The sequence below is a fragment of the Hyla sarda genome, chromosome 9 (assembly GCF_029499605.1).
Source record: "Hyla sarda isolate aHylSar1 chromosome 9, aHylSar1.hap1, whole genome shotgun sequence".
Classification (NCBI taxonomy): Eukaryota; Metazoa; Chordata; class Amphibia; order Anura; family Hylidae; genus Hyla; species Hyla sarda.
Window position 1 is genome coordinate 58,556,841 of NC_079197.1, and position 21,528 is coordinate 58,578,368.

At 41.8% G+C, this 21,528-nt stretch overlaps 2 protein-coding genes across 2 annotated transcripts in view; both read right to left on the reverse strand.

The window, feature by feature from the left end:
* Positions 1–11,273: 11,273 nt before the first annotated feature.
* Positions 11,274–12,992, reverse strand: LOC130291891 (piggyBac transposable element-derived protein 4-like). The gene has a single exon (XM_056541324.1). It carries the CDS (start codon positions 12,990–12,992, stop codon positions 11,274–11,276), a length of 1,719 nt encoding a protein of 572 aa, XP_056397299.1.
* A 2,741-nt stretch (positions 12,993–15,733) lies between these two features.
* The window catches only part of DNAAF6 (dynein axonemal assembly factor 6), a 90,747-nt gene continuing 84,952 nt past the window's right edge, over positions 15,734–21,528 (reverse strand). The window contains exons 7-8 of the mRNA XM_056540851.1: positions 21,152–21,237; positions 15,734–15,964 (exon numbers count right to left, since the gene is read on the reverse strand). Coding sequence (XP_056396826.1) covers positions 15,835–15,964; positions 21,152–21,237 — 216 coding nt within the window. The 3' untranslated portion in view covers positions 15,734–15,834. The remainder of the gene's footprint in view (positions 15,965–21,151; positions 21,238–21,528) is intronic.

The window sequence follows — 21,528 nt, forward strand, 5'->3', positions numbered from 1 at the left end:
GAAGGTCCTGAAACGCGTCCAGCGACCCCCCCAGCAACCATTATTGAGACCACTCATCAATACCTGTAAGCGCAAGACAGATACCTGTCAATCACCTTCCCCATGCAGCGCGCGCAATCCTACGAGGACGCTGCCTGGGTCTTCACTAGTGGATGCAGTTTGAAGCGTTGCCGTCCCCAACCTCCTTGCCCACAGCTGTGCCACACCGCGACTTAGGAGAAGGCAGAGTCTCCAGCAGTGTGTACGCATCGTATGCACAACAGCATATTGTTCCAGTGTTATCGGTAACCTACACCGGGAGATCGCACCCGCAGGACTGGAAGCCACCGGAGATCGCAGTATCTGTAGCCAGAGGGACCGGTGAGCATATATACACACCTAGTGTGTGTTGCATCCTTCATTGCCATTGCTGCCATTACCGAACATTGCATAACTCTAACTGTCATACCTGCATATTATAAAGAATATAAGCGGGCTGTTAACGCAGAGAGACCCAGCTATTTGACATAATTATAGTGACTATCTACTTGCTATATTACTGTTACACCATTGATCTGCATCATCAAAGACTTTTGTTCCACTGTCGTGAACTTTGAATTGCTACAGTAACTAATTGCCCAATGAAACATTGTTTCAATCATTCTTACAGGAATCAATCTACTCTAATACAATGTATCCTGTTAGAACTTTGAAGCTTATCTAGGGAGGCAAGTACCTAGAATTCATTGAACCCTTTTTTTGATCTTGTTCATTTGCAATTATTGGATACATTTTATGACATATTTTTATTGGTCTCAATTAAGTAGTTTTACTATGTTTTAAAATTTTTATCATTTTATTAATAATGCTAATATATTGTTCCTGGTCACTCACAAGGGCCCTGTGAGTTCCAGGTATTATAGCACATATTTGTATTGAATTAATTATTTAAATACATTTGTGGACCTATATCTTTGACCTTGAGCCCCAATATTTTTTATGATATATTTTATGTTTGCAGACACTGTGGGTATAAGTGTCAGATTGGGTAGCCCAGGTCATTATTGATAGTTAGATAGACAAGAGCCTCTCCAATATATATTTTTATCATTTACAAATCTGTTTAACTTTCTGGCATCAGTTGATTTCAAAGAAAATGTTTTCCAGTGGAGTACCCCTTTAAAAGAAAATGTTTTCCAGTGGAGTACCCCTTTAACCCTTTAGAGGCAGTGACCAATGGCGATAGCGGCATCTAAAGTGAAATTAAAAATCACCGGTAATTCAGAGGGGCTCATGGAACCCCCGTGACATGATCGCGAGGGTTCCGTGACCTAAAACGACGGAGGAGTGTCCTTTTACCTGCCTCCTACGGCCGATTGCAGATTCACTGATGTAGCCTGGATTGCCGATCGAACTGTATAATGCTATGCTGTAGGCATAGCATTATACAGTAAATGCAATCTAATGATTGCATATCAAAGTCCCCTATGGGGGAAAAAAAGTTTCTAAGCTTATACACTGCTCAGAAAAATAAAGGGAACACTAAGATTACACATCCTAGATCTGAATGAATGAACTACCGTATTTATCGCAGTATAACACCCCCCCCCCCCCCCCCCATTTTAACAGGGAAATTTAAGTTAAAAAAAATAAATGTAAAATAAATGACTTGGACTAAATGCCACATCATCCCCCAAACTTTGTTTTCTCCTGCACCTCAGTTTGGTCCAGTCCCCTCCAGTGCCACATCATACCTTCCCTTTTATCAGTCCCTGTGCCACATTTACCCCTCTCATTGCCACCCCCATGTCTCATCATCCCCCCCATACAGACATTAAAGGGGTTATCCAGGAAAAAAATTTTTTTATATATCAACTGGCTCCAGAAAGTTAAACAGATTTGTACATTACTTCCATTAAAAAATCTTAATCCTTTCAGTACTTATGAGCTTCTGAAGTTAAGGTTGTTTTTCTTTTCTGTCTAAGTGCTCTCTGATGACACGTGTCTCGGGATCTGCCCAGTTTAGAAGAGGTTTGCTAAGGGGATTTGCTTCTAAACTGGGCGGTTCCCGAGACACGTGTCATCAGAGAGCACTTAGACAGAAAAGAAAAACAACCTTAACTTCAGAAGCTCATAAGTACTGAAAGGATTAAGATTTTTTAATAGAAGTAATTTACAAATCTGTTTAACTTTCTGGAGCCAGTTGATATATAAAAAAAGTTTTTTCCTGGATAACCCCTTTAAGCATTTAGTGCCTCCCCCTACCATCATTTCCCCCTGTCTCATCATCCCCCACCCTCTCTCATCATGTCCCCATCATTCCTCCCCCTCATCATTTACCCCTGTGTCATCATCCCCCCACCGTCTCATCATGTCCCCCATCATTGCCCCTTCATCATCCCCCCACTCTGTCTCATCATCTCCCCCAACCTGTCTTATCATGCCCCCCATCATTCCCCCCCCTCATCATTTCCCCCTGTCTCATCATCCCCCATCATGTTCCTCCTATGTGGTCTTCAACCTGCGGACCTCCAGATGTTGCAAAACTAAAACTCCCAGCATGCTGGGAGTTGTAGTTTTGCAACATCTGGAGGTCCGCAGGTTGAAGACCACTCTTCTCCGCTCTCATCATTCCCCCTTTTCCCTGCTTTTCATATTTTTTTTTTTATTTTCCTTACCTGGAGGGGGGTAAAGAAAAATTTAAAGCAGAGCGGGGAGGAGCCGCCGCTGGTCACTGATTTAAAGTGGCCGCGGCCGTGCTGCCAATACTGAACAAGCAGCCGCTGCTGCGGTCAATTTAAATCAGTGACCAGAAGATTTATCGGCGTATAACACGCAGGCTTTTTGGCTTAAATTTAAGTTTTAAAAGTGTTATACGCTGATACATACAATAATTGTATGAAATACTTTCGTCTTTACATAGTTGAATGTGCTGACAATAAAATCACACAAAAATGTACAATGTAATTCAAATTTATCAACCCATGGAGGTCTGGCTATAGACACTCAAAATCAAAATGGAAAGCCACACTACAGAATGATCCAATTTTGATGTAATGATGTAAAGTCAAAATGAGGCTCAGTAGTGTGTGTGGCCTCTGCATGTCCGTATGACCTCCCTACAATGCCTGGGCATGCTCCTGATGAGGTGACAGATGGTCTCCTGAGGGATGTCCTCCCAGACCTCTACTTAACCCCTTAAGGACCAAGGACGTACCGGTACGTCCTTGGTCCTGCTCTCCCAATATAACGCGGGGTTACACAGTAACCCCGCGTCATATCACGGCGGGCCCGGCGTCTTAGTGAAGCCGGGACCCGCCTCTAATAGCGCGCAGCGCCGATGGCGGCGCGCTATTAACCCTTTAGCCGCGCGCTCAGACCTGAGCCGCGCGGCTAAAAGTGAAAGTGAAAATGGCCGGCTAGCTCAGTCGGGCTGTTCGGGATAGCCGCGGCTAATCGCGGCATCCCGAACAGCTGACAGGACAGCGGGAGGGCCCCTACCTGCCTCCTCGCTGTCCGATCGCTGAATGACTGCTCAGTGCCTGAGATCCAGGCATGAGCAGTCATGCGGCAGAATCGTTGATCACTGGTTTCTTATGAGAAACCAGTGATCAATTATGAAGATCAGTGTGTGCAGTGTTATAGGTCCCTATGGGACCTATAACACTGCAAAAAAAAAAAGTGAAAAAAAAAAGTGAATAAAGATCATTTAACTCCTCACCGGCCGTGTCATGCGCGGCTGATCCCGGCTGCTGATCGCAGCCAGGGACCCGCCGGCAATGGCCGACGCCCGCGATCTCGCGGGCGTCCGCCATTAATCCCTCAGGTGCCGGGATCAATACAGATCCCGGCATCTGCGGCAGTTCGCGATTTCAATGAACGATCGGATCGCCCGCAGCGCTGCTGCGGGGATCCGATCATTCATAACGCCGCACGGAGGTCCCCTCTCCTTCCTCCGTGCGGCTCCCGGCGTCTCCTGCTCTGGTCTGTGATCGAGCAGACCAGAGCAGGAGATGACCGATAATACTGATCTGTTCTATGTCCTATACATAGAACAGATCAGTATTAGCAATCATGGTATTGCTATGAATAGTCCCCTATGGGGACTATTCAAGTGTAAAAAAAAATGTAAAAAAATGTAAAAGTAAAAGTAAAAAAAAAGTGAAAAATCCCCTCCCCCAATAAAAAAGTAAAACGTCCGTTTTTTCCTATTTTACCTCCAACTAGCGTAAAAAACATTTTTTATAGACATATTTGGTATCGCCGCGTGCGTAAATGTCTGAACTATTAAAATAAAATGTTAATGATCCCGTACGGTGAACGGCGTGAACGAAAAAAAAATTAAAATGTCCAAAATTCCTACTTTTTTAATACATTTTATTTTAAAAAAAATTATAAAAAATGTATTAAAAGTTTTTTATATGCAAATGTGGTATCAAAAAAAAGTACAGATCATGGCGCAAAAAATGAGCCCCCATACCGCCACTTATACGGAAAAATAAAAAAGTTAGAGGTCATCAAAATAAAGGAATTATAAACGTACTAATTTGGTTAAAAAGTTTGTGATTTTTTTTAAGTGCAACAATAATATAAAAGTAGGTAATAATGGGTATCATTTTAATCGAATTGACCCTCAGAATAAAGAACACATGTCATTTTTTCCATAAATTGTACGGCGTGAAAACAAAACCTTCCAAAATTAGCAAAATTGCGTTTTTCGTTTTAATTTCCCCACAAAAATAGTGTTTTTTGGTTGCGCCATACATTTTATGATATAATGAGTGATGTCATTACAAAGGACAACTGGTCGCGCAAAAAACAAGCCCTCATACTAGTCTGTAGATGAAAATATAAAAGAGTTATGATTTTTAGAAGGCGAGGAGGAAAAAATGAAAACGTAAAAATTAAATTGTCTGAGTCCTTAAGGCCAAAATGGGCTGAGTCCTTAAGGGGTTAAGCATCTGCCAACTCCTGGACAGTCTGTGGTGCAACGTGGCATTGGTGGATGGAGCGATACATGATGTACCAGGTGTGCTCAATCGGATTCAGGTCTGGGGACCGGATGGGCCAGTCCACACCATCAATGCCTTCCTCTTGCCGGAACTGCTGACACACTCCAGCCACATGAGGTCTAGCATTATCTTGCATTAGGAGGAACCCAGGGCCAACCGCACCAGCATATGGTCTAACAAGGGGTCTGAGGATCTCATCTCAGAACCTAAAGGCAGTCAGGCTACCTCTGCAAAGTACATGGAGGGCTGTGCGGCATGCCAAAGTAATGCCACCCCACACCATTACTGACCCACCGCCAAACCAGTCATGCTGGAGGATGTTGCAGGCAGCAGAACGTTCTCCACGGCGCCTCAAGACTCTGTTACCTCTGTCACATGTGCTCAGTGTGAACCTGCTTTCATCTGTGAAGAGCACAGGGCGCCAGTGGCAAATTTGCCAATCTTGGTGTTCTCTGGCAAATGCCAAACATCCTGCACAGTGTTGGGCTGTAAGCACAACCCCCACCTGTGGACTTCGGGCCATCATACCACCCTCATGGAGTTTGTTTCTGACCGTTTAAGTGGACACATGCACATTTGTTGCCTGCTGGAGGTCCCTTTGTAGGGCTCTGGCAATGCTCCTCCTAGCACAAAGGCGGTGGTAGCAGTCCTGCTGCTGGGTTGTTGCCCTCCTACAGCCTCCTCCACGTCACCTAATGTACTGCCCTGTCTCCTGGTAGGGCCTCCATGCTCTGGACACTACGCTGACAGACACAGCAAACCTTCTTGCCACAGCTCGCATTGATGCGCCATCCTGGATGAGCTGCATTACCTGAGCCACTTGTGTGGGTTGTAGACTCCGTCTCATGCTACCACTACAGTGAAAGCACTGCCAGCATTAAAAGGTCACCAAAACATCAGCCAGGAAGCATAGGAACTGATAAATGGTCTGTGGTCACCACCTGCAGAACCACTCCTTTATTGGGGGTGTCTTGCTAATTGCCTATAATGTCCACCTGTTGTCTGGTCCATTTGCACAACAACATGTGAAATTGATTGTCAATCAATGTGGACAGTGTGATTTCACAGTGTGATTGACTTGGAGTTACATTGTGTTGTTTAAGTGTTCCCTTTATTTTTTTGAGCAGTGTATAAAACTCCTACTCCTAATAAAAAAATGTAATCACCCTTATTTTCCCATTTTAGAAAAAAAAAAAAAATAACATATTTGGTATCGCCGTGTGCGTAAATTTCCAAACTATTAAAATATAATGTTTATGATCCCACACGGTAAACGTTGTAAATGTAAAAAGATATCAAACACCAAAAATACTGATTTTTAATCATAATTCATATATCAGAATTTAATTCATATATCAGAAATATCAGAAATAAATTATAAATAGCAATCAAAAGTCACATCAAAACAAAAAAATTGTACAGATGAAAACTAAAGATCACAGCACAAAAAATTAGCCCTCATACATCCCCGTTTACACACAAAAAAAAGTTGTATGGGTCAGAAAAGGACAATTTTATGCATATGAGTTTTGTTAAGTAGTACAGTAATAGAAAAACTATATAAATTGGGTATCGTTTTAATCGCATTGACTTATAGAATAAAGATAATGTATAATTTTTACCATAATATGAACTGCGTAAAAAAACAAACCCCCCAAAAGTTGCAAAATTGCAGTTTTCTTATAAATTTCCGCCTGCAAAAATGTTTTGGTTTCACGGTACATCTTATGGTAAAATGAAAGAGGTCATTACAAATTACAATTGGTCTTGCAAAAAACAAGCCTTCATATGGGTCTGTAGGTTAAAAAATAAGCGTTATGGAGTTTAAAAGGAGAGGCCTGGCCTTTAAGGTCAAAATGGGCTTTGTCCTTAACCCCTTAAGGACCAAGGACGTACAGGTACGTCCTTGGTCCTGCTCCCGTGATATAACGTGGGGTTACACAGTAACCCTGCATCATATCACGGCGGGCCCGGCATCATAGTGAAGCCGGGACCCGCCGCTAATAGCGTGCAGCTCTGATCGTGGCGCCGCGCGCTATTAACCCTTTAGCCGCGCGCTCAGAGCTGAGCCACGCGGCTAAAAGTGAAAGTAAAAAGTGCCGGTTAACTCAGTGGGCTGTTCGGTATAGCCGCGGCATCCCGAACAGCTTACAGGACAGCGGGAGGGTCCCTACCTGCCTCCTCGCTGTCCGATCGCCGAATGACTGCTCAGTGCCTGAGATCCAGGCATGAGCAGTCAAGCGGCAGAATCATCGATCACTGGTTTCCTATGAGAAACCAGTGATCAATGTAAAAGATCAGTGTGTTCAGTGTTTTTAACCCCTCCCCTATTAAAAGTTTGAATCACCCCCTTTTCCCATAAAAAAAAAAACACAGTGTAAATAAAAATAAACATATATGGTATCACCGCATGCGGGAATATCCGAATTGTAAAAATATATAGTTAATTAACCCCTTCAGGACCAAGCCCATTTTGGCCTTAAGGACCAGAGCGTTTTTTGCAAATCTGACCACTGTCACTTTAAACATTAATAACTCTGGAATGCTTTTACTGATCATTCTGATTCCGAGATTGTTTTTTCGTGACATATTCTACTTTAACATAGTGGTAAAATTTTATGGTAACTTGCATCCTTTCTTGGTGAAAAATCCCCAAATTTGACGAAAAAATTGAAAATTTTGCATTTTTCTAACTTTGAAGCTCTCTGCTTGTAAGGAAAATGGATATTAAAAATACATTTTTTTTTAATTCACATATACAATATGTCTACTTTACGATTGCATCATAAAATTGACGAGTTTTTACTTTTGGAAGACACCAGAGGGCTTCAAAGTTCAGCAGCAATTTTCCAAATTTTCACAAAATTTTCAAACTCAATATTTTTCAGGGACCAGTTCAGGTTTGAAGTGGATTTGAATGGTCTTCATATTAGAAATACCCCACAAATGACCCCATTATAAAAACTGCACCCCCCAAAGTATTCAAAATGACATTCAGTAAGTGTTTTAACCCTTTAGGTGTTTCACAGGAATAGCAGCAAAGTGAAGGAGAAAATTCAAAATCTTCATTTTTTACACTCGCATGTTCTTGTAGACCCAATTTTTTAATGTTTGCAAGGGGTAAAAGGAGAAAATTTTTACTTGTGTTTGTAGCCCAATTTCTCTCGAGTAAGCACATACCTCATATGTCTATGTTAATTGTTCGGCGGGCGCAGTAGAGGGCTCAGAAGCGAAGGAGCGACAAGGGGATTTTGGAGAGTATGTTTTTCTGAAATGGTTTTTGGGGGGCATGTTGCATTTAGGAAGCCCCTATGGTGCCAGAACAGCTAAAACCGCCCACATGCCATACCATTTTGGAAACTAGACCCCTTGAGGAACGTAACAAGGAATTAAGTGAGCCTTAATACCCCACAGGGGTTTCACAACTTTTTGCAAATGTAAAAAAAAAAAAAAAAAAATATCTAAAATGCTTGGTTTCCCAAAAATTTGACATTTTTACAAAGGGTTAAATCAGAAAATACCTCCCAAAATTTGAAGCCCAATTTCTCCCAATTCAGAAAACACCCCATATGGGGGTGAAAAGTGCTCTGCTGGCGCACTACAGGTCCCAGAAGAGAAGGAGTCACATTTGGCTTTTTTGAAGCAAATTTTGCTCTGGGGGCATGCCTCATTTAGGAAGCCCCTATGGTGCCAGGACAGAAAAAAAAACCACATGGCATACCATTTTGGAAACTAGACCCCTTGGGGAACGTAACAAGGGGTAAAGTGAACCTTAATACCCCACAGGGGTTTCACGACTTTTGCATATGTAAAAAAATATATATATTTTTTACCTAAAATGCTTGGTTTCTCAAAAATTTTACATTTTTGCAAAGGGTTAAAGCAGAAAATGCCCCCCAAAATTTTAAGCCCAATTTCTCCCGATTCAGAAAACACCCCATATGGGGGTGAAAAGTGCTCTGCTGGCGCACTACAGGTCTCAAAAGAGAAGGAGTCACATTTGGCTTTTTGGAAGCAAATTTAGCTCTGGGGGCATGCCGCATTTAGGAAGCCCCTATGGTGCCAGGACAGCAAAAAAAAAACACATGACATACCATTTTGGAAACTAGACCCCTTGGGGAACGTAACAAGGGGTAAAGTGAACCTTAATACCCCACAGGGGTTTCAAGACTTTTGCATATGTAAAAAAATATATATATTTTTTACCTAAAATGCTTGGTTTCTCAAAAATTTTACATTTTTACAAAGGGTTAAAGCAGAAAATACCCCCCAATATTTGAAGCCCAATTTCTCCCGATTCAGAAAACACCCCATATGGGGGTGAAAAGTGCTCTGCTGGCGCACTACAGGTCTCAAAAGAGAAGGAGTCACATTTGGCTTTTTGGAAGCAAATTTTGCTCTGGGGGCATGTCGCATTTAGGAAGCCCCTATGGTGCCAGGACAGCAAAAAAAAAACACATGACATACCATTTTGGAAACTAGACCCCTTGGGGAACGTAACAAGGGGAAAAGTGAACCTTAATACCCCACAGGGGTTTCAAGACTTTTGCATATGTAAAAAAATATATATATTTTTTACCTAAAATGCTTGGTTTCTCAAAAATTTTACATTTTTACAAAGGGTTAAAGCAGAAAATACCCCCCAATATTTGAAGCCCAATTTCTCCCGATTCAGAAAACACCCCATATGGGGGTGAAAAGTGCTCTGCTGGTGCACTACAGGTCTCAGAAGAGAAGGAGTCACATTTGGCTTTTTGGAAGCAAATTTTGCCCTGGGGGCATGCCGCATTTAGGAAGCCCCTATGGTGCCAGGACAGGAAAAAAAAACACATGACATACCATTTTGGAAACTAGACCCCTTGGGGAACGTAACAAGTGGTAAGATGAACCTTAATACCCCACAGGGGTTTCACGACTTTTGCATATGTAAAAAAAATATATATTTTTTACCTAAAATGCTTGGTTTCTCAAAAATTTTACATTTTTACAAAGGGTTAAAGCAGAAAATACCCCCCAAAATTTGAAGCCCAATTTCTCCCGATTCAGAAAACACCCCATATGGGGGTGAAAAGTGCTCTGCTGGTGCACTACAGGTCTCAGAAGAGAAGGAGTCACATTTGGCTTTTTGGAAGCAAATTTTGCTCTGGGGGCATGCCGCATTTAGGAAGCCCCTATGGTGCCAGGACAGCAAAAAAAAAACACATGGCATACCATTTTGGAAACTAGACCCCTTGGGGAATGTAACAAGGGGTAAAGTGAACCTTAATACCCCACAGGTGTTTCACGACTTTTGCATATGTAAAAAAATATATATATTTTTTACCTAAAATGCTTGGTTTCTCAAAAATTTGACATTTTTACAAAGGGTTAAAGCAGAAAATGCCCCCCAAAATTTGAAGCCCAATTTCTCCCGATTCAGAAAACACCCCATATGGGGGTGAAAAGTGCTCTGCTGGCACACTACAGGTCTCAGAAGAGAAGGAGTCACATTTTGGCTTTTTGGAAGTGCTCTGGGGGCATGCCGCATTTAGGAAGACCCTATGGTGCCAGGACAGCAAAAAAAAAACACATGGCATACCATTTTGGAAACTAGACCCCTTGGGGAATGTAACAAGGGGTCAAGTGAACCTTAATACCCCACAGGTGTTTCACGACTTTTGCATATGTAAAAAATAAAATAAAAAAATCACTAAAATGCTTGTTTTTCCCCAAATTTTTCATTTTTACAAGGGGTTATAGCTGAAAAATTACCCCAAAATTTGTAGCCCCATTTCCCTTGAGCAAGGAAATAACCCATAAAAGCACGTAAAATGCTTTGCTGGTGAACTACAGGTCTCAGAAGGGAAGGAGCAAAATTTGGAGAGAGAATTTTTTGGGGGCATGTCGGATTTAGGAAGCCCCTATGGAGCCAGAACCCCGGGAACCTGCTGAGGTATTCATCTAGGGGTATAATGGAAATTTTTTTAAGTTTTGTTTAGGGGTTTAGCAAGATAGTGAAAATAAAACTATACCTGCAAAGGTATTCATCTAGGGGTATAATGGAATTTTTTTTTTTGTTAAGGGTTTAGCAAAATGTTGAAAATATAAAACTATACCTGCCAAGGTATTCATCTAGGGGTATAATGGGAATTTTTAGTTTTATTAGGGGTTTGCCAATTAGATTTTTTTTAATAGTTTAGTGGAGAAAAAGGGGGAAATAAATGAATTGCTCACATGTCATTCCAAGGGTGCATTGGGTAGAGTTATCCAAAGTCATTCTAAAAATAATTAAAGGGGACAAAATTAGATATCATATGTTGTGTGATAGATTTTAAAACAGTCTTCAATGCACAGACCGGGTTTGTGGGGACATGTCTCACAGTGGTATATAGTGCATTTTCTAATGCCACGCTTGGAGCACACCCGACACCGCTTCTGTTGCCTACTCCCCGATTCTCTACGGGGAACTACCGCAGGAAAATGTTGCCCTGGAACTATTCTGTTCTCCGATCCTGTGGCTCTGCTTTCCTCCCCTTCCGGATCCCCAAACAGAAAGTCCTTAATAACATTTTCCTGGAATTGCAGGTATGTGCATGTATTTCCTGCACGTTTGTACACCACAAATGAATTGTACATGGTAATTTGGAAGAGGTGCAGTGCCAATTTTTTATACCAGGTCTTAGTTTTGCGTAGGGCAGTGTACGGCTGCAAGGCCTGATCTGACAGATCCACCCCTCCCATGAACTTATTATAGTCCTGGATACACACCGGTTTAGGGGCACTCTCTGTGGTACCACGGACTTGGACAGGGGTGGATCTGTCTGGGTGTAAGGTGGTTAGTACAAGAACATCACGCTTGTCCTGGTACTTCACAAGCATCATGTTGTCCTTGCACACAGCCTTGCTTTCCCCCTTCTTCAACTTTTGCCGTACAAAAATTTTAGGCAGATCCCTTTGATTTCGCCTGATGGTACCACAGGCCACAGTCCCCTTGGCAAACAGGCATTGTAGTAATGGGACGCTAGTGTAAAAATTATCAAGGTAGATGTTATACCCTTGATCTAGCAGGGGGTGAACTAGATCCCATACTATTTTTCCCGTTGTTTTTAGTACGGGGGGACACTCTGGGGGCTCTATTTTAGAGTCTTTCCCCTCATAGACTCTGAATTTGTGCGTATAGCCGGTTGTGCCCTCGCACAACTTATACAGTTTTACCCCATACCTGGCCCGTTTGTTAGGCAGGTATTGCCTAAAGTGCAACCTTCCTTTGAAGTGCACAAGAGATTCGTCCACTGCAATCTCTTTTTCTGGGGTGTAAACTTCAGAAAATTTTTGATTTAAATAATTAACAAGGGGCCGAATTTTATATATGCGATCAAAATTTGGATCACTGGGAGGTGGACAATTTTCATTATTAGCATAATGTAGAAATTTGAGGAGGGCTTCAAACCGATTCCTTGGCATGACCGACCGGTACAGTGGAGTATGGTAAAGCATATCATTACTCCAATAGGAGCGAATTGTGGGCTTTTTAACTATGCCCATGTTAAACAAAAGGGCAAAAAATGTTTTGAGCTCTAGTGCATTGGTTGGCGTCCATTGATAAGGCCTAGCATGATATGCCTGTGGATTGGCCGCAATGAATTGCTCAGCATACCGGTTGGTTTCCTCCACTATCAAATTAATCAGCTCTTCTGAAAAGAAGAGCTGAAAAAAATCAGCTTCTTTCAACCCCACGGTGTCAACACGAATGCCTGCAGTGGCCACAAACTCAGGCAAATTGGGTATAAAGTTTGAAGCTGGAGCCCACTCAGAGATGGCACTAGGACCTGGCTCAATATTGGTACTAGGACTGGTACTAGGACCTGGCCTAGGGCGGTGGCGGGGAGGTTCCTCGTCAGAATCAGTGGAAGAGGAAGAAGAAGAGGGCAAATATAACAACTCTTCACCACTATCTGAACCAGAGGAAGATGCCAAGAAGGCATATGCCTCCTCAGTGCTGTACATGCGACGCCTTGACATATTGGATGACACTATAAGTGGCGAAGTGTCTCTGATGTACAACACTAGAACAATATTTTTTTTGTATTTTTATATTTTTATATATTTTTTTTACTTTTTTACTTTTTTTATAACAACGGAAAAACTGAAACAAAAAGCGCCACTAGAACTAAAAAAAAACAGCGGCGAACTGTCACTGCTGTCACTAATCAGTGACGCACCAGGAAAAAACGTAACAGGGTAGTATGGAGGTGTGCAAGGTGGTGATGGGATGAAAGGGTGACAGTCACTTCAGGGGCACTGACAGTATTTTATATTATTCTTCACTGTCACTGTTATGGTCAGTGACAGACTTCAATTTCTTCACAGCTGATGAATGAATGAATGAATGAATGAATGAACGAATGAATGAATGAACGAATGAATGAATCAGCAGCAGGATAAGGGGCACTGATGGGCACTGAAACTTTATTACTGTACTGTACTGTAGAATGTAACTATATTCAGTTACAGTTACAAGTTACAATCTTCACTGCAGCCTGTCAGATCACACAGGCTGCAGACTTCAGACAGGGAGGACAGCAATTGGAAGGGGCACTGCTGGGCACTACTGGAGACTGCTGGGCACTGATGGGCACTACTGGACACTGATGGGCACTGATGGGCACTAGACTGTCACTGTTATATTCAGTGACAGTCACTAGGATCTTCACTGCAGCCTGTCAGATCGCACAGGCTGCAGACTTAGGAGGCAGCAGATGGGCACAGATGGGCACTGGGGGGCACTGCTGGGGCACAGATTTATACAAGACTGTCACTGTTATATACAGTGACAGTCACTAGGATCTTCACTGCAGCCTGTCAGATCGGACAGGCTGCAGACTTCAGACGGCGGCAGCAGCAGCAGGGTAAGGGGCACTACAGGGGGGGTTCTTTTACTTTCACTTAAATTTTTAGCTTTTAGAAAAGCTTTTTAACACTCTTCTGTCTTCTGTCCTAACACTAACACCGGCTCCGATCGCTGTTCAGAACGAACTGAAAGCTTCGGAGCCGGTGTTATTGTAACAAAACACAGGGACCAATCACAGGGCTCTAATCCCAGGACCAATTACAGATGGTCCTGGGATGTCAAGCAGAACTTGTCTCCCGCCGCTGGGCACGGGATTTCTGCCTGTTAACCCTTGCGCTGCTGTGCAGCGCCGGGTTAACTGCATGTCATTTATAAACGCCGGGATGCGCGAACGCACTGCACAACCCGGCGTTTATATATGACATTCTGCGGGAAGGGGTTAAACCGTTCGGTCAATGGCGTATGCGCAAAAAAATTCAATCGATCAATAAGTCCTATCAATGCAAAAATGGTACCATTAAAAACGTCAGATCACGGCGCAAAAAATGAGCCCTCATACCGCCCCATACACGGAAAAATAAAAAAGTTATAGGGGTCAGAAGATGACAATTTTAAACGTATTAATTTTCCTGCATGTAGTTATGATTTTTTCCAGAAGTACGACAAAATCAAACCTATATAATTAGGGTATCGTTTTAATCGTATGGACCTACAGAATAAAGATAAGGTGTCATTGTTACCGAAAAATTTACTACGTAGAAATGGAAGCCCCCAAAATTACAAAACTACTTTTTTTTTTCAATTTTGTCGCACAATGATTTTTTTTCCATTTCACCGTCGATTTTTGGGCAAAATGACTGATGTCATTACAAAGTAGAATTGGTGGCGCAAAAAATAAGCAATCATATGGATTTTTAGGTGCAAAATTGAAAGAGTTATGATTTTTTAAAGGCAAGGAGCAAAAAACGAAATTGCAAAAACGGAAAAAAAAACGGTCCTTAAGGCGTTAAAAATAAAGACTGGGTTGCTGTTGTTATTGTTTTAATTAGTTTTGCTTTAAAATCACAAAAATAAAACCTTTAAAATAAAAAAAATAAAGACTCTGCATTAAGGACTGGTATCTCAAAGAAGGACCCAGTGTGTCCAACTATTTACATTTTGTTGTGCCTTGTTCAATGCATCATTGAGCTTTCTTATTTGAACCCTGTAGGTGACCTTTTAGAGCCATTGATGTTTTCATTTTACTGTATGCACCTATGCATATAATGCACTTGACTACATATATATGTATCAATCTCTAGTGATGTAAAAATTTTATTTGGTGATGTAATTGATTGAATACAGGATGTATAGGTGTTTTGTGCCACTCTTTTGTGTTGCTGGAAGTATTTGAGGCCTTGGGTCAGGCTTTTGGAAGCACAGCACCCATTGAAGGACTACAAGTCCAAGCACTGTGTATATATTATTACTACTGTTTGGGCTATTGTAAAGGGTATGGACCAGAGGAAAGGTATTGGGTATCCGCCAATTCTATTAATGAGGACACACAAAAAAAAAAACACTCAATCAAAAATGCTATCTGTTACTTCCATCTTAACAAGGTCCAACAGTCCAGTGGTCCCTTATAAAAGGGGGACTATAAGATACCTACCTTGCCACGGTACAGTTGCAGCCAGGTCTCCATTGCCATGCAGCACCGTTCTGTTGTTATAGCTGCCAGTCCCCTGACAGCAGACGCCGGGCCAGTTAAGCTCGGAAGCCAACATCCCAATCATTCATGAATAAAGTTTCTTTCCCATAAGGTAGAATAAGTGTGGCGATCTAGTACATTTTTAAGTGGGCATGTAAACAAGATTTGTATATTGTTATTATTCCAGATTATAGTAACACACAAAACATTCAAATATTTTACTATATTTATTTGATTTTCAAATACATACATTACATACATTAGAATTCAAAACTTTAAAACACTGACAAATTCTGGTAGGAAAACAATAGATTCATGAAGTGTCATGAGAAGTTGATAAAGTCGAAGTCTCTGACCATAGTGAGAGTTAATTCCAGAGTTTCTGTGTCTACTTTGAACTGTGCTTTTCCAGTTTTTTCATTTACTGGATGAGGAAGGTGTAATCCCAGTTTGCTAAGAAAAGAAATAAAGCATTAAAAGCTCATAAAAGTGCATTTGTACAATAAGTTAGTTGTTAATATGGTATAGGCTGGAATAGTTAAGTCTTAATCTCTTTTTTATTGACATTACACCATAAACAGTACATACGTAGATACAGAAAATAAAAAAAAGTAAAAATATAGCACGTAACAAAGCAACAATTAACAATAACAAAGGGGGGGGGGCATCAAGGGCGATTACCCCCTGTAACCTTTCCCATTAAAGCTTTAAATCCACAGGGGATTAATCCAAGGGGTAGAAAACCACCCAGGTAGATCAAAATATCTGTCACTATAACAGCTGGAGAAACTCTTGGGTCTCCATAAAGGCCTTCCAACTTCTCCAGGTCCGCCCGCACAAACACCTCATATCTTCCATGTGCCGCCGCTATCCATTCCTCTGCCTGCATAATAACTGACAGCTTGACAAACCACTCTCTAACAGTTGGGGATGTTTCTGTTCTCCAGTGTCTAGGAACCACCAAAAATGTAAAAGTTTTTCATGAATCGGGCAGTAGGGTCAACAATGCTAACTGGGTTGTATTATCAACTTTAATTCCTGTAAGTTTCTCATAGGACTCAAAAATTTCCCCCCAAAAGGGTTTAATCTTACTGCATCCCCATCAAACGTGTATTAAAGTCCGTTTTTCAAGATGGCTTCTCTAGCACCTATCCAATTGATCAGGGAACAACTTATGCATCATTGTGGGGCACCAATACCATCTAGAGAGAATTTTATAATTTCTTTCCTTAATGCTCACTGCCAGAGACATAGCTTGGGAGAACGGAGAGATTTTATTAATTTCCTGCGTATTGAACTTTATCTCCAAATCTTGTTCCCATTTTGCAAAGAAGGAGGCTCTGCCTGAGTTGCCAGCGAACAAAGCCAACTGGTACAATCTAGACAGAATTCCCAAGCACCCTTCCCCAGCTCAAAACAATACATCAAAGCTAGGAAGTGTCTGTAGATCGCAATCGTCCAAACTCAATGAGATGACAAAAGACTTAATTTAGGCATATTCTAACCAGGTTATTTTAATATTTCAAAAGGTTTCCCCCCATTTATCATATAGGACTAGCTTCCTTTATAAAATAACATCTGTCAGGATCCGGACTGGAATGCAGAGAGGACACTGGAGGTGGATCCTCTGTGTCAGTGAGGTGATGGCGTACCAGGGGAACGGAATCTAAGGGGTTACTGGTTTTCACCAGAGCCCGCCGCAAAGCGGGATGGACTTGCAGTGGCAGGTAACCCCCAGGTCGTTCCACCCGATATCGACTCAACCCCACTGACAGCTGAGACAGGCGCAGTACACAGGGACAAGGCAAGAGCAAAGTCGGACGTAGCAGAAGGTCAGGGCAGGCAGCTAAGGGTTGTAGTCAGGGGCAACGGCAAGGGTCTGGATACACAGGCTTGGGATACACAAAACGCTTTCTCAGGGCACTAGGGCAACAAGACCCCGGCAAGGACAGGAAGGGGAAGTGGGTTTTTATATGAATGGGAGTGATTGACAACTGATTGGGCCAGGCACCAATTAGTTGTGCACTGGCCCTTTAAATTTTAGAGAGCCGGCGAGCGCGCGCCCTAGAGAGCGGGGCCGCGCGCGCCGGGACGTGACAGCCGGGGAACGGGACAGGTGAGAGGACTGGGATGCGACCCGCGGCAGTAACAGTGCAGCGCTCCCGGTCAGCGGGTCTGACCGGGGCGCTGCAGACAAGAGAACGCCGTGAGCGCTCCGGGGAGGAGCAGGGACCCGGAGCGCTCGGCGTAACAACATCGCCCACTCTTTCTCTCTTTATGCCCAGCTTGTCTAATTGGAGACTCTATGTCTATGAGAATCCAGATTTTGATTACTTATTGATGTCAAAAGTAATCCCTGTTTGTTAATTATTGTTCCATATGTCAAGTGTGGAATGTTGGTTTAAGACCCATTATTGACAGTTAACCCTTAATGGTAATGATGCTAATTGCCTATGCAATAGCACCCCCTAGTGTATGGGTAGGTGACATTACACCGACAGGAAAGGCATTTTGGGTATTATAGTGATGTCATAATCATTACCATATGTACACGCCCAACCTACATTCATTGGGGAATTCCAATTTAGGAGGGTGTGTCTAACTAACTAATTAAAAAGTCTGGTAAACCAGATGTTAGGGACACTGTAGTCTGAACTGCTGTAACTGAAAACTGGAGAGAACACACAAAGACAAAGGAAAGAGGTCCACAAGATGGAAGCCATAAAAGCCATGTAGGTCCCTGCAAGCCGGACTGATTACACGGTACCGACCCAATGGCTGTCCCTGACGATGAGATGGACCTTTCAGTGTTCCTCAGAGCAGAAGTAAGGTTTTTACAAAGTTTTGGTAAGAGACACAAAAATGGTATTCCATTTAATTAAGACTAATTGGGAAAATGTGGATGGAATTATATCATTTAGATTGGCGAATAAATTAATTAAGTAAAATAATTAATTATCTCGATATTGAGATTATAGTTTTAGGATATTGTGAGACTTCATTCTACCTGCAGAAGAATCAAGACTCATAATCTATCAAAGCATTAAATAATTGCTTAGATATTGATATAATTCCTACTCGCCAAGCTAAGTGTTATAAATATATTTCCCACACAGGAAATTTGTTTCAAGTTCTTCTTCCTAAAATATAGAGCAAGATCATATATCTCTGCTAATTGTCTTAATAGTCTTACCAAGATCATGTATAGAAAAATTGTCCAGAATGAGGTGGAAGTATTCTTCCATGTTTATATTCTTATGGATTTGCTCATTCTTGGAGTCATGTGATTTGTAGTGGTTAGAAGGGGCGGAGAATGTATCTAGCATTCCAAATATTGATGTCTATGATTAGATATTGCCCATGTTAATATCATGAGGTTCCTCTGAATAGAGTGATATGTAACCTTTTTCTTATATGATATTCTAACCTAGAATCTTTTGTTTATTGTAACAAGTTACTAACTACTCACATATATTGTTCTACTTATATGTAGTCAATTAACAATCTGGTACTGTTTACTAATATCTAATTGATATTCATTTGCATATATCATTGTGTTTGTTACTCATTTATGTTTATAATCATATAACCAATAAATCTGCATACTTTTATAATACCTGTGTATTATTGTATATTGCAAAACTACATCCTTAAGCGTTAATGTCATCCTGTCATAAAAATAACTTGTTGATATCTGAGGAAATACTCGGACTCAGATGTGAATTGTATTGATTAGCTTTGTCTACAATTCACCAGGTCATAACTTTGATATTTTTTTATAATTTTCATAATTTTTAATTTTTCATAATTAATAATTTTTATGACCATAATTCATAATTTAGTTATTACCACACGACACCTCTTGATACAGCTTTATAGCTGGAAGTTCCACCCCTCCCCACTTTTTGTTCTTGTCAAGATATCTTCCTTCACTTTAGACTTTACCTTTTTCCAGATAAATCTAAACTGTAGCTCCTTAAAATAGTAACTTGGCACCCAGATGGTTACTGTCTGAAATGTATAGAGGCATCTTGGGAGGATGTCCATCTAAATGACACTCATCCTTCCAAACCATGATGCAAATCTATTATGGTACGCCTGCAACTCTTTTAAAATCTTCTTCCGCAGGGAGAGATAGTTCAGTGGGTACAGTAATTCCAAGTGGGAAAGGATCTGTATTCCCAATTATGTTATACTCTCCTGTCTCCAGAAAAATTAAAAATGATCTTTTACTTCTCCCAACTCTTGCTCCGGTAGTGTAATATTGAGTCCCTCTGTTTTTTAAAGGTTCGCCCTAAAATTACTAAGATGGCCAAAGTATTCTAACTCCTGTACAATAGATGTTAGGGACACACAGAGTGGGGGGAGGGTATGTATAACAATAAGTCATCAGCATAGAAAGCTAATTTAATCTGCTCAGAACCAACCTCGACCCTTTTCACATCAGGGTTCATGCGAAGAGCCTTAGCCAAATGCTCCATTGTGAGAATGTATAACAATGAGGACAGGGGGCAACCCGGTCTCGTCCCGTTGCTGATGCTGAAGGTCTCCAACAGGATACCGTTCACCCTAACTTTGGCAGCCGGAGATGTAATCAGGGCCATAACTTTGTTGACATAATTTACTCCCACACAGTTGGCTTGAATGAACGTCCAACAGACCCTGTCGAAGGCCTTCTCAGCATCAACTGCCAACAGGCACATTGGAATCTTCTTTTCCTGAACATACGCTATAAGAGCCATGGTGCGCAGGGTGTTGTCCCTTGCTTCCCTCCCAGTCACAGCCTTTGTGCCAAAACTTTGGAATACATTTTTATATCATTATTAATTAATAAAAATGGCCTATAATTCCCAAAATATGTGTGGTCCTTCCCTGGCTTAGGCAACACTACCAATGCAAGAGAATCCCACAGGGAAGTGTCCAGCTCCCAGACGAAATTAGATTAAAAGTCCAAAATTGTAATTAGTCCATATAAACATAAGATGAAAAACAAAGCACCCAGTGAGTTAAAAACAAAACACCAACGCATTACAGACCATAAGGTCCTTAGTCATGGCACAGAAAGGACTGTCTACCAATGTGGCTTCCATCGATTGTTTGGTAAACGGGCATATGGGAGAAATACTATTAAAGGACATCTGCAGCGTGATTAACACTTATCCCCTATCCACAGGATAGGGGATAAGTGTTTGATTGCGGGGGGTCTGACCGCTGGGACCCCCTGTGATCTCCTGTACGGGGCCGCGGCTGTCCCATGCAGGGGGCGTGCCGGCCGCAGCATGACGTTGCAGCCGGCACACCTCCTCCATACATCTCTATGGGAGAGGCGGGGAGGCAGCGTTCGTGCCTCCCCGTCTACCCCATAGAACTGTATGGGGACGGGGAGGAGACGGGGCGTCACCGTCAACCTCTAGGTCGACGCTACGCGCCTTAGCGCTCACCATGAGCGCTAATGGCGGCGCCCCGTGAGGGAGATCTCCGGGAGACCCAGGGGTTGGACCCCCCGCAATCAAACACTTATCCCCTATCCTGTGGATAGGGGATAAGTGTCATACCGCTGCAGTTGTCCTTTAAACACTCTTCTCATAACTGTGTAGAGAAGGTCTTGTCATTAATATAATCGTCATGTGAATTACTTACTATTTTGGAGTTCGGAGGTCTAAGAATTTTCTCCTTATGTCAAGTGATATATCAGAGGCTTTTGTATTAGGGAGTTGAATTTTAACCTAGGATAAAATGACAAATAAGTAATCTATGAAGTGAAAAACTGAAAGAAAAAAAAAAACAAGGCATTGTTACAATAAGGTTACAAACATGACTTTTCTAGTTAGCCAATAAAGGTATTATTCCAATAATAATTTTATCTCATTGACAGAAATGGTTTTAACATCACATATAGAATTTCAATTTGTATTTATGCAGGTGCTCACTATTGGGTGTATCAAGGCAGCAGCTCACAACGGCACTGTGCCACTTTTTCTGCATCTGGTAGAAAAGAATTTCCAGAATTCAGAAAT